This window comes from Nesoenas mayeri, assembly GCF_963082525.1.
Source record: "Nesoenas mayeri genome assembly, chromosome: 24".
Classification (NCBI taxonomy): Eukaryota; Metazoa; Chordata; class Aves; order Columbiformes; family Columbidae; genus Nesoenas; species Nesoenas mayeri.
The window spans coordinates 6,882,783-6,895,272 of record NC_137546.1 but is presented as its reverse complement, the minus strand read 5'-3'; the positions used below and the strand labels follow the sequence as shown (position 1 = coordinate 6,895,272).

At 52.0% G+C, this 12,490-nt stretch overlaps 1 protein-coding gene across 1 annotated transcript in view; it reads right to left on the bottom strand.

The window, feature by feature from the left end:
• EPHA8 (EPH receptor A8) overlaps positions 1 to 12,490 on the bottom strand; it is a gene marked incomplete at both ends in the record, with an annotated part of 51,883 nt that overhangs the window by 19,988 nt on the left and 19,405 nt on the right. The window contains one exon of the mRNA XM_080358692.1: positions 9,010 to 9,673. Within this exon, the coding sequence (XP_080214818.1) occupies positions 9,010 to 9,673 (664 nt within the window). The remainder of the gene's footprint in view (positions 1 to 9,009; positions 9,674 to 12,490) is intronic.

The following is a 12,490-nucleotide window of genomic DNA, read 5'->3' as shown; positions in this document are numbered from 1 at the left end:
ATCAGTTCTGCTGAAAGCATCCCTGACTCTGCCCTGCTCTTCCTCCCTACATCCTTAAAGAAAGGTGCAGATGTCCTTCTGTGGGAGGGATATCGAGGTGACACTGTGCAGCCTTATGTATGTGAGACAGCCTGGCACGTTCTCGGAGTGAAGAGTTTTTTATAAAGCTTATCTGGAGAAAGGCTACAGCTTTCAGGAGTCAGATGGAAACAGGTGGCCCAATGCTAGAATTAGAAAAAAAGCTGTTTCCAAAACTCAGATTTGTCAGAGGGTTTTAGATAGAACTATCCAAGGCTTGTGAAAAAAACCTGCAGCTTTCACCAGAGCAAAAACAAGCCCAGAAAACAACGTGTTCAGGAAGGAGCAGGGCTGAGCGGGAGCCACCCTTGCAGGTATCCTTGCTGCAAGGCTTCAGGGATCAAAGATACATAAATGAAGAAAGGACAAAAAAAACACCAAGGATTTTATTCCAGTCCCTGTGGGAACCAGCATGCAGTTCTGGGGGGTTTGTGAGCTGTCTCACCATGTGCATATAGCTATGGATATATACAGGGGCTGAGCTTTAGCATAAGGGTGCCCAGTACTCCAGCAGAAGCAAGAGAAGAGCATCGCAGGGGCCAGCACAACCCTCGCCCCCACACAGCTGAGCACCACCAGCTTTTGGATCCCTTCCTCCTACACAGACAAGTGTCAGCAGCAGCATCTTGTTTCCAGAAAGGGAAAGAAGTCATCACACAAGAAGCAGTGACATGGATGGGATGTTTATCTCATGCCAAGTGCAGAAAAATTTTGGGCACAGACCTACTGCTCTGTGGGAATGAGGAGCATCTTCCCCATGCAAAGCGATCACACCAAGCCTCTGAATGTGCTGGTAGAGAATTTAAGGTCCCCAGCCTGCCATTGCATGGCACCATCTCCTTTGTGAGTACAGGTGCAGAATGCCAGGTCTTTCTAGCAGACTTCTTCTAAATTCCCCAGCAACAGCGTCCCGAGCACCTGCACACTGGTCATCTGGTGTTCGTGATGTGAACGTGGCCAAATTCTGCAGAAGAGTTCAAACAAAATAACCCAACAAAACAACTTTCCAAAACTGGTGGAGGTGTTTGAGTGCTGCCAGATCCACCCATCACATTCCAGCTGCTCTTTGGTAGTTCTTACAGGGACTATAGCGACCTACCAAGAAAAAACAGAACTTGTTTCATCCCCATCAATACCCTGAACTCCAGCCTGGCGTTGTTCTCACCCTTCTTCTGTGTCAGTGGCTAAACACAGCAAACTCAGGGGAAAAGTGCCAAACAATAAAATATTATGGCAGGCACAAAAATGTTCTGTTACTGGAGAAGGGGCAGCTCTGCAGTCATCTCTGTCCTTTTTCTTTGCGTCTAACCAGGAAAAAAAATATGGGTTTAGGTCTTGGGAAAAGCTGCCTTCCCCTCTGTCCTGGGTTTGTTAAAAAACAAGTTTCTCTCTTAGTGAATTTGCCTGTCAGCTAAAGCTTCATATTAACTGCATTTTCCTGGAGAACCAGATACACGTTTTGGTAAACATAGCAATGGAATGCAAACTTATTGATAAGCATGGATGGACATCTCGCGAGAAGGGCAACGAGAAACAGGTGACCAAGAAGCCGACCAACTGTGTATAACATTCCATTCACATGAATACTTCATATAAAAGTGGAAGATCACGAGGATCTCATCCCTGTTCCTTTTCCCTTTCCCCATGGCCAACATTAGGAGAGGATCTTGTGAGTCGTCCCTGTGAACTGAGGCCAGTGACAGACTGAATCCAGCTCCGGTTGGCTGCAGAGTCCAGTCCAGGACTTCGGGTGCCAGCTCTGCAGTTGCTGAGACTTTCAAGATTGGTTTTGTATATTTTGTATTATTTTCTCTATTTTATCAGTAGCATTAGTAAAATATTTTTAATTCTTCCAACTCTCTTCTCTCTGTCCTTCTTTCCCTCCCGAAGGCTTGTCCTAAGTGGGAAGAGGGGAGAGGGAGGAGCTGAAGGGGGGAAGCAGGGAGAGGAGGTTAACAATACATCTGCCAGGGTTTTATTGTCACCCCTCAATCTAAACCCTCGACTCCCTTTTCCCACCCCCCACCCCCTTTTCTTTTCTTTCTTTTCTTTTTTTCCCTAGGAAATTCAATTGGGCCACTTTCTTAGAGGCAGTGGAGGTGCTGGCAGTACCGAGATCACCTTGTCCTACACACTGCCGTCTCCAGCGTGCTCGCTGAGCTGCGTTAGTCCTGCACAGACAGCCCAGTGGACCTGGGATACAAACAGATTAATTAGCAGCTTAGTCTGGGACTATCAAATGGAAGCGCTGGCATGAGGCAAGTGTGAATCCAAGGATTCCTTCCCAGGGCTGGATGTTCCTCCAGGGGAACAAGTTTTTCCTAAAGTCCAGCCCAAACCTTGCAAACAATTAGTGGCTCTGACACATCTTCTTTGCAGTTTGTTCCCATCTGAAGTCTGGTATCTGGATCCTGAACAGTCCTAGCTTATGCATTTTGGAAAACAAACTGTTTCCTTTCTTATTTTTTAAGGTGTGGGGCTTCGCATGGGATAAACTGAAGGCGATATAATCTTGCCAGCGGTGTTGCCTGTATTTTACAAAGCAGCTGACTGGCTTGCAGAGCAATAATGAAAATCTCGTGAGTCACTACGTTTCTTTGATTTTCTTGCCTGGCATCACTGAAACCACATTTGCACAACTCCTATAGAGTATCTTCAAAACTATCGCTGCTCCTGCCCTTCGGAGGTTTGTTTTGGTATCTCCTGGCAGAAGCCCTGAGTGGTGGGCACCCAGGGCACTGGTGCGTGTGGCGGGTGTGACAGCCTGGTGTCCTGCCAGCGACACGGGACACTGAGCAGGTGTCACCGAGGTGCAACACGGCCACCAAGCCTGCGGCTCAGAGCTGGCACGTGTACGCTGGGACTTGCATAGAAAGTCTCCTTGAAATCCGCACCAGTCTGCAAAGAAATGTGAAATGTATTCCAACGCGTTCATCTGGAGTTGCAGTGGCAGAGTGTTTTAACATATATTTATCTGTCACCTTGATGTATAGGACAAATGCTTCCAGGCAGCAACTGGAGGAGGTGGAGCCCAGCCTGATAATGGGTGCACTGAAATCGCAGGTTTGCTGACAGAGACAAGTGTGACACTCAGGCACATTTTTAGGGGTCTCATGTAACTCAGAGCCCGGAAAAAGGGGGTTTTCTTACAGTCAGCAAGACCAGTGTCCTGTTTCCAACTGAGCGGTATGTAATGGCTGTTTCATGTGAAGACACAACATAAGGAGCTCATGGTTGCTCTGTGGTATTATTACATGTGCTGGAAAATACCTGTTAGCTGAAAAAAGGAGAGAGAAGCCTGAGGCTTCTCAGATCATCTCTGACCTAGAAAGGGATAAGGAGTTTGGGGAGAGAAGGGAATGGAGCAAGGCTCTGGTGGGCTCCCTTAACCCTGCAGCACACCTCTCCTCCACCCCTCCAGCACCAGAGGAAGGGAGCACAGGCTGGGGTCTTCTTGGGAAGAGACCCAGGGGCAAGTAGCATCCCCACCTGCAGTGCGGGTCTGTCCCCTCGCACCCCAGCCCAAGGAGAGCAGATCTCATGCCTCCACCTTTCCTCCCCTTCACAGAGTCACAGAATCACAAACTGCTTGGGGTTGAAGGGACCTCTGGAGACCATCCAGTCCAACCCACCTGCCAGCGCAGGTCACAGAGCAGATCACACAGGATCCCAGGGGGTTTGAATGTCTCAGAGCAGGAGACTCCACACCCGCTCTGGGCAGCCTGGGCCAGGCTCTGGCACCTCCCAGCAAACAAGTTTCTGCTCATGTCCAGATGGAGCCTCCTGTGCTTCAGTCTGTGCCTGTTGCCCCTCACCCTGGCGTTGGGCACCATGAACAGAGTCTGGTCCATCCTCTGACACCCGCCCTGAGCTATTGATCCATTGATCAGACCCCTCTCAGCTTCTCTTCTCCAGCTCCACAGCCCCAGCTCTCTCAGTGTCTCCTCATGACAAAGATGCTCCAGAGCCCTCAGCATCTCTGTAGCTCTCGCTGGACTCTCTCCAGTAATTCCTTGTCCTTCTGAAACTGGGGAGCCCAGACGTGGCCCCAGTTGTGCAGATGGGGCCTCTCCAGGGCAGAGCAGAGGGGGAGGAACAACCTCCCTCGACCTCCCTCTGACACGAGCATCTGGACCACATCTGTTCACACAGCTGAAAAGGTTTGCTGCTGAGGCTGCAGGTCATTGCCCAGCGCCGCTGGTGTCTGTGCCTCTGACCTGTCCTGCCCTGCTAACGGCTTCTCCTGCGTCATTTTGTCCCCTGGTGATGTTAGGACTCACCCTGACCCTGTGTGGCCAGAGTTGTGCCCACCAGATGATACATGGTGATGGGGCACAGCTGGATGGAGTTTTCCTCTCTCTCACATCTGTAGCTCTGCTCCCCCTTGCCCTGCCAGCTAGGACGCCAGTCTCCACTGACTTTCTTCATAAAGGTCCATGCATGCAAAACTGTATTCACAAGCATATAATTACCAAGCTGGGTGTTTTCTCCTCTTAATTAACAATGCTGTGGTGCTTTAATTGCTCAATTAAAGTTGCCCACGAGGAAGGTTTAAGGTACATTAAATTTGCTTATTGGTTCATCAGCACGAATCCCACCAACTGGAAAAAAAATAACTGGCTTCCAGATTGCCAACCAGACTCTCCAGATCCATTTCCATCAGCTGTGTGCCACGGGAGGCACGAGAGAGCCCAGTACCAGAGGGACTCATCCATGAGCGGCCAGCAGTCCTCCTCCGCTACCCATCTTTCCTTAGTTTGGTAGCTGGATGGGAAAGGGTCCAGGCAGTGACAGGCTCCCTCTCTTCTGTTTGTCCAGAGGACACAGGCGATGTTCTTGTCTTAAGCAGAGCTGGTTAAAGTCTATGCCAGGGCCAGATCCTTGTTCAGCTACACACATCAGACCCCTGTTTGGTAGCTGTTCTCACTCAGCCCTGGCAAGCCACGAACACCTCTCCTCATGTGTAAATGGGCTGGTGGAGCAGTAATTGCTTAATTGTTGCTCCTTCATCATTGTTTTCCAGCCAAAGACAACAGCCAAGCTGAAACCCCAAAGCACGACAGAGGGAAAGCAGCCAGAGCAATCAGGACGCTCGGAGGCTAAGATGCCTGGTCCCAAACTTTTTACAAAAATGTCTAAACAGTGAGTCCTGGTCCTGAAACCCACAGATATACCACTAAGAGGCTCTTTGGGAACTGCATCTCTGCCAAAGGTTCATCACCCACTCTGACAGCAGGGAAAGGGGCCTGTCCCTTCTGTTTTACCCTTTTTCACTTGTTCACTAAAGAAAATGCTTCCTGGGAGATTCCATGCTCCTGGACGTCTCCATGGCTGGTGGCTGGATGGGTTTATGTCAGCTCCCAAAGAGCATCACCATGCTCCATAACCATGGCACTGCTACCAGCAGTCCAAACTAACTCAGTGCATGTACAACCTGCAGTCAGCTAAACAGATTTTATCCCAGGTTTCTAGTTTTTCTCACTGAGAGCTGGTGACAGGCATAGCCCAAAGAATAATTCGGATCAACTCTAATAGGCTGACCCCAATGCAAGGCCCACGTCCCAAAGCTTTGGTGGCTCAGGAGCCCAGCAGCCACCCCCAAAGAGCGGCTGTCCAGGGCTGTGGGTGAAGAGCCCCTGTCCTCCCTGCCTGAGCCTCTCTGTCCGCTCCCCATCCACCCACAGGACGCGGTACACGTGTCCCAGCTCTCAGCCTCCTGTCTGTTTGAGGAGGCGGCTTGTGGGTTTCCTCCTTTCCCACAGAAGCAGACCCAGGATTAAAGTGCTTCCCTTTCTCATTTCCCTAATTGCACTGACCTTATTGAAATTGGTCTCTATTTGTCCTGGACAGCAGCTGCATATAAATAAGGTGAATTATGCTGATTGTCTTCTTATCTGACAAATTGCTGGGACAGATCCTTTTCACTTACGCTATGGCTTATTCTGCTATTTAGGCAGGGCAGTTCCCATTTGCTGTGTGTAAGAGATACTAACATGTCTTCCTGTGGACTGATGCATTGCAAGAAGGAAGGAGCAGCACATGGGAGGCTGGCTGTGGATGACGTGGGTGAGGGAAACAAAGTCCTTCAGAGCCTTGAAAATGGAGGGGACAAGTGAGTGGGACAGCAGGGCTGTGCTGTCCTAGGAGAGACCCTGAGGGGTTTCATCCATGGGGCAGCTGTGACAGGAGATGCCACGGGACTAGAAGCTGGGAATATGAGGAGCTGGCAGACCCCAGGACCCCAGCACCAGCAGTGGTAACTCACGCTCAAGACTGGTTTCTGCGCAGTAAGGCACTGCAGCACTCGTGCCCAGCTACAGCTGGAAAACAGGTCTTGTGCCTCTGAAAATAAATGTGCTGGCACAGATACAGGGGCCAAATGTCTGTGCAATGCAGGGCTGTGACACATACGATGCCAGGCTAGCTGGCAACCTTAGCATGGTCCTGATCCGGTGCCCCTGGGTTGAGATTTATCCCCCCTGATGCCATGGAAATTGCCCCTCATTACAGCAAACACCAGGACATTGCAAGATCAAACGTGTGGGTCCCATGGGGGTAAGTGCAAGGGGTCAGACATCCCAGGTGTCCCGCTCCTGCTCAAACAAAGGGACATCTGAGATGACATCTGAGAGGAAAGGGGACAAGAGGCAGATAAGCTCCTCGGGTTCCTACACATCCTACACCACGTCCCACCTCACTCTGTCCTCCCCAGCTCTCTGGCACAGCTGTCCTTCTCCAAAGGGCTGGGAGCAGCTCTGGCCATGATCTGGTTTCCTGAACTGTCTTCCATCACTCTGGCAGGTCCTTAGAAAACTGAACGTTAAAGAGGAGGGGGAGAAACCTCCACTGTTCAAACATCTTTAGCTTTGACAAATAAGGCGTCCGGCTGTGAAAGGCGAAAGGAAATTAATTTAGAATCACATTTTAAACACTGCTATAAAGGCAAAGTATCTTCTCTCTAATTTTTTTCCCCCCAAGCAAAAAATGAATTTCCCTGATATTTATAGAAAGATTATTAGGGCCACAAGGAGTGATTTATATCATCTCATTCCTGTAATGGAGAATGAAAAATTGCTGGGGCATCAGCCACTGGAATCCTGGTTTTGTCTGTCTGACAATTAAAACGGCTAATTTCCAACTCCGACAGATCCGCTGGGGTTATAAATCATTCCAGAAAGGCACTTTTCATCATGAAAAATGAACTCTGCACCAATCAACCATGAGAAGTTTAGATCAGAGATTTGTATCTGTTTGTTTTTGTGTGTAAATACATGTACTCCAGCTCCACACCCACCAAAGGAGATGCCAGGATGGAGGTGCTGCCCCTGCTCATTGACACTGGGCTATCAAACTCCCTCTGCTATGGAAGCAGCTGCTGAGGATAAGTGGGACAGGGAAGGCAGAAGGGCAAGATGACACTGAACCTTTCTCTCCAAGGCTGGACAAAGCCCAGTGACACTTCTGCCCTGTTTCTGATGCCACAAGCACTGGAGAGCTTCACCCAAGAGCATTGCTGGTTGAGCAGTGTGGGTCTGAGCCCATCTGCCCGTGCCCACCCCATGCAGGGGCACAGGTTGGAACACATTTCCTCCTGTGCTGTGCCCATGGGTAGGGACAATCCCACCAGAAAAAGGCAGGAGGGCAGAGAATCAGCTCTCAGGAGAGAGACAGATGTGTCCAAGGAAACAGGCAAAGAGGTGAGCTGAGCACAGTACTGATGCCAGGGCGTCCTTCTGCCTCCGGGTTTTGGGCTGGTGGTCTCCTGGGCAGACCACATCTCCAGCTCACAGCTCCCTGCAGCGGTGGGGCTGCGACCCAGCCGTCCAGGTGGCCTGTGTCACTGCTCCCTCCCACAACAGCACATGACTGGTCCCACGCACATTTCACCCCCACTCTTTAACCTGGGAGAAGAAAATGACCCTTTCTGACTTATCAGATCTACCCCAAGATGACTTTCAAATCAATTGTTTGAGGGCAGAGGGAGTTTCTGATAGAAGCATTTATTCTGCTCGTCCTTCCCACTCTGCATAGCTCGGGACCCCCGGGGCTGGCGCAGTCCCCACAGCACCTGGATCCGTTCCAGCCTGGCGTCGGACGTCCTAACCTTGCGTCAAGTGTCCCTAAGACAAATGTTCCACTTGACATTTCTATGAAACTCAAACAAAAGCCCTGTACTCTTATTTGTGCTGCTCCCCTCAACACCTCCCATAAAGAAACCGAGAGCAAACAAATCTGTGCGGTGGGCTCTCACGGGGGACCCAAGCGCCGTGCTCTGTACACACACATCCCCGTGCCTGGTGCACGGCTGCTGCTGGTCACCCTGCTTCCTTATCGCAGTTTGTACAGTCGGCAGCCTGACGCCTGCCCAGCGGCACCGAAGGCCCCCGGGAAGGCTCCCGGCACCCCCAGACGGCAGGTCTCTGCAGCAGCCCCCCGGATGGGTGATGGATGGATGCGATAACCTTGTTTCATAAAAGCGCAATGTTTTCCTTTTTGATTTCCTCTCTTTCAAACCCTCTGGCAAAGGGAAGTGAGTGGTGGGGCACTTTGGAGAGGCCAAGCTGTGGTTTGCTGGAGTGTGATGGAAGAGATCTGCTGGGGGCACTGGGCTGGGGTCTCTGCGCCATGCGCTTCATAGTAGGGGAAGACGGAGCCAGGGCAGCCCCCATCCCAAAGCCATGACCTGTGCACCAAGACCTGCCACTGTCAAGCTCATAGAAGCTTCCAAGGAGCTCCCCAGTGCTACCAGCAACACATTTTGGAAGCACAGAGCAGACCAGCAAAGGCTTGACAGTGCTTGGCCTCCACAGAGGCTGGCTTTCAAAGTTTTTGTGAGCAGGTGTCTGTCCTCAGCCCTTCCCCCGAGAGGAAAGAGCCCCTTGCAGCCATCACTCCCCTTGCAGGCACCGTGAATGAGAGGCAGGGACTCACCTGTGCAGGAATCCCGCTGCTCTTCGTAGCCAGCACTGCACACGCACTTCCCAATGGGCACCAACCATTCTCCCTCAGCACTGCAGTACATTTTGGGGGTGTCCCTCTCCTCCGAGTGGCCTACGCACTCTCCCCGCACTTCCACCAGGGAGGACGAGTCTGCCCCAGTCACAGCCTCAGAGAAGGACGCCAGGTTCCTCACCATTGCTGGGCACTTCTTGTAGTACACCCTCACCGAAACGATGGCGATGCAAGCACCTATGTCCTGGAAGGCCAAGTAGAAACCCCTCTTGCTCAGCGGCCCCACGCCCCGCACCTCCGTGTTCAGCTTCAGGCGCCTCACCCCCAGGTCCACGTTGGTGAAGCTCTCGTCAGCTGCGATGGTGTCGATCTTCGTGAACTGGCTCTCCCGGGTGCTGGTGCCCAGGTCTCGGTCAGATTCCAGGTAGTACAGGTTGAAAGTCTCCTTGCAGGTGCCCAGCACGCCTGGCATGCTGTTACAGTCCCGCAGTGTGAATTTGATCTCTGCGTAGACCCGCCGCGCACCGTCCCGTTGAACCCAGTTGGTCCGTAGCCAGTTGTTCTGGTTGGGGGTCATGACGTTACAGACCTGGTAGGTGTGGATGGGGCTGAAAAATTCATCCATTTCATTGATTGAATCCCACTGCAGGACAGAGAGAGAACAGGTCATCCTGAACACCAGCTGAGCACGGGGCAAGCAGGAGTCTGTGCCATCACCCACCCCATGAAAAACTCCCTCTGCTCCTGCAGCTGCATCTGGAAGAGAGATCACTGCCACCATAGGCCAAAGGGAAATGCTGATGAGCAGAGTTTACTCAGTGCTAATCAGGGCAGCAACTCTCACACCCCACTTCGATGAAGGTGAATGAAGTGCACCCCTGTTCACAGGTGAGAATGCTTGCAAAAGGCTGATCTGATGGCAGAAACTGATGGTAGTGTGTGTTTTGAAGGGCTCCAAAACCCCCAGACCGTGTCTGCAAATCCCTTTTCCCGGTGCTCAACCTGCTGGTCACAGCAGCAGGAGGAAGGCACCTGCATGTTGTTCACCTGGATCTCTTCTGGCTCATGCCACCTCCATGCGCAAACTAAATGGACTGTTTTCCAGATGGAGAATAAATTTCGGGATGCATACCATGGAGTGAAGAGGAACCACGCAGCAAACACAGGACTTCCAGCAAGAAACGGGGGTCCATGGGGCACAGACCCCTCCTTCTGCCCAGACAATACGAGGTCAGCGCTGGTCCTCAGTGTGAGCCCACAGTTGTCAGTCCAGCATAGAAGCTGAACTGGGGGCTGGATCTGGGAACCTAAGGTTTAGAGCTTGGTAGCTCTGGATTTAAAATTCAGTGTAGCAGGAGCATCAGGGTGAGCTTGTGGAGGGTGTGCTGGGCAAAAGCAGGTGGAAGCAAGAAGGACTGTGATGGAGGGGTGGTCTGAGGAGTCACTGGGTGATTTAGGAGGGAACAGGGACATTTGTGTCACACAAGGGAGGGATACTAAGTGGTTTTGACTGATGCAAAGTGAGAAGGCATAGTGAGATTCTGGATACAAATGAGCTCAGTAGTTGAGGGACAAGTTGAACTTAGTTGTCGGGACCTACAGGACACTTCTGGGGGTTCACTCTTGCCTCACGTGTCTTCCCTTCCACCATCTTCAGCCCTGCTAGCCCCTCACTGGGACACACAGGCCTTTCCTTCTCTGGGAGCTTCAGCCCATGTCCCTGTCCAAACCAGGCATCCCCATCACTTGGAGGGGTCTGGGACACCTGAATTCTTCTTGGAGGAGGACGAAGAGAAGCAGAGGAGGACTTCAGACCTTCTGACTTTTCCCTGGTCTCAGCAACAGTCTTTGAAGATGCCCGAGTCCCACCACCTTGCCTGAGTCCAGCGGTGAGGGGCAGCCCAGCTGCAGCCCTGCAGAAGCTGGGGAAGGACCTGGCCCCCCTGCTGCACTCCGTGTCCTGCCTGCCAAACCATCACCCCCACAGCCCCACCACCCCCGTTCCTCGGGCTGCCGGCCCTGCCTGCATCACTGAAGGCAGCTAATGGGGAGCAGCCCCCACCCTGGAGGTCTGTGTGTTGGCCGGGGAGCCAAGCGAAGCTCCAGCAGTGGTGCACAGGGCAGAAAAATGGATCTTTTAAGTAGCCTTGAAAATAGTTTAAAATAAACCTCTGGGCTTGTTCTGATGGGTGAAACTGGCATTTTTGTATGAAAGTGGTGACCCATTCTCCATTGCAGATGCAAAGCCAATGGCAGCCCAGAGAGGAGTCTGATGCTCAGCTGTGAAAGACTAAGGGTGCAGATCTGCTGGGACCAGCACCCAACAGCATCTCTGTGTGGCCACCAGCGCTGCAGGGACAGGACACAGCTGGGGAAGGCATCATACCTCCAGAGAGTAAAGGATAGTGGAAAGAGATCTATCAGTGATACCTGTAAGACAGCCAGCTCCCCTCTCCCCTCTCAGATGGGAAAGTGTTTCCTCATTTAATCTCCTTGATCTGGGAAAAAGGACCCTAACCCTAAGGTTAGAAGGACCCCAACCTGTGCCTTCTGCTAGTGATCAGAGCAGCTGTTTCAGTGATGTACATCTTCAAAATTCCCCCAGAATCCCACCTTTAGGAGAAAACCCTGCTTCTCACTCCTAAAGAGCTGAAAGCGACTTGGAGAAGGCAGCAGTTTCAGGTGCAGACTTCAATGAAAGGGGAGCATGGTGGCAAAGGATGTGAAAGTCAGTCACTGCCAGGAGAGAAAAATATTTCTGGTTCTTTTAAAAAATCACCCTCTGAATTCCAGAAATGTCCAAGGTCATCCTGGGTCCTGGGACCACTGGGAGCCTGCTGTGCACCCCAGCACTCAGCTAGACAACATGGGAAGTGGTCAGGCTGCCTGTGTGCTCTGCTGGAGGGGTGAGCAGCAGCACTGTTCTTGTTATGCTTCAGCTTCCACTGAGATGAGCCTGTAGAAAGTGCTGTGACACCCAGGACACACTCCTGCCACTTGGCCAAGGGGTACGGGGGTGCCCTGAAGCTTGAGCATGGCAGGTACAGCACCAGGGCCAGCAGGACCCAGCCAGCTCCCTGCTCTCGCACCGATGTGTGCGCGCAACACAGCGCTGCAGAGGGTGTGGAAGTCGTCACAATTAATTGAGCACAAATTAACACAACATCTGTTTCCTGTCTTTTTCCTGCTGGGTTCCTGGGGGAAGCGAGGCAGGGATGCACACGGGAGGAGGCACATGGAGCACGGGCAGAGCTGAGCAGGGCGAGCTGGGATCTCCCGCAGTGCAGAGTCAGCTCCCCTCTGCAGTGCCTGGGAGGCTCAGGGCTCTCCAGTGTCCAGCAAGAGACAGGAGGCCACTGAGTGCACCAAAAGGCCTTGGTCTCCAGCTGATGTGGTTGCTTTGGGTCTCCAGCACCACCAGACATTCACTTCTCTCCCAAATCTGGCTGAGGAGATGGTG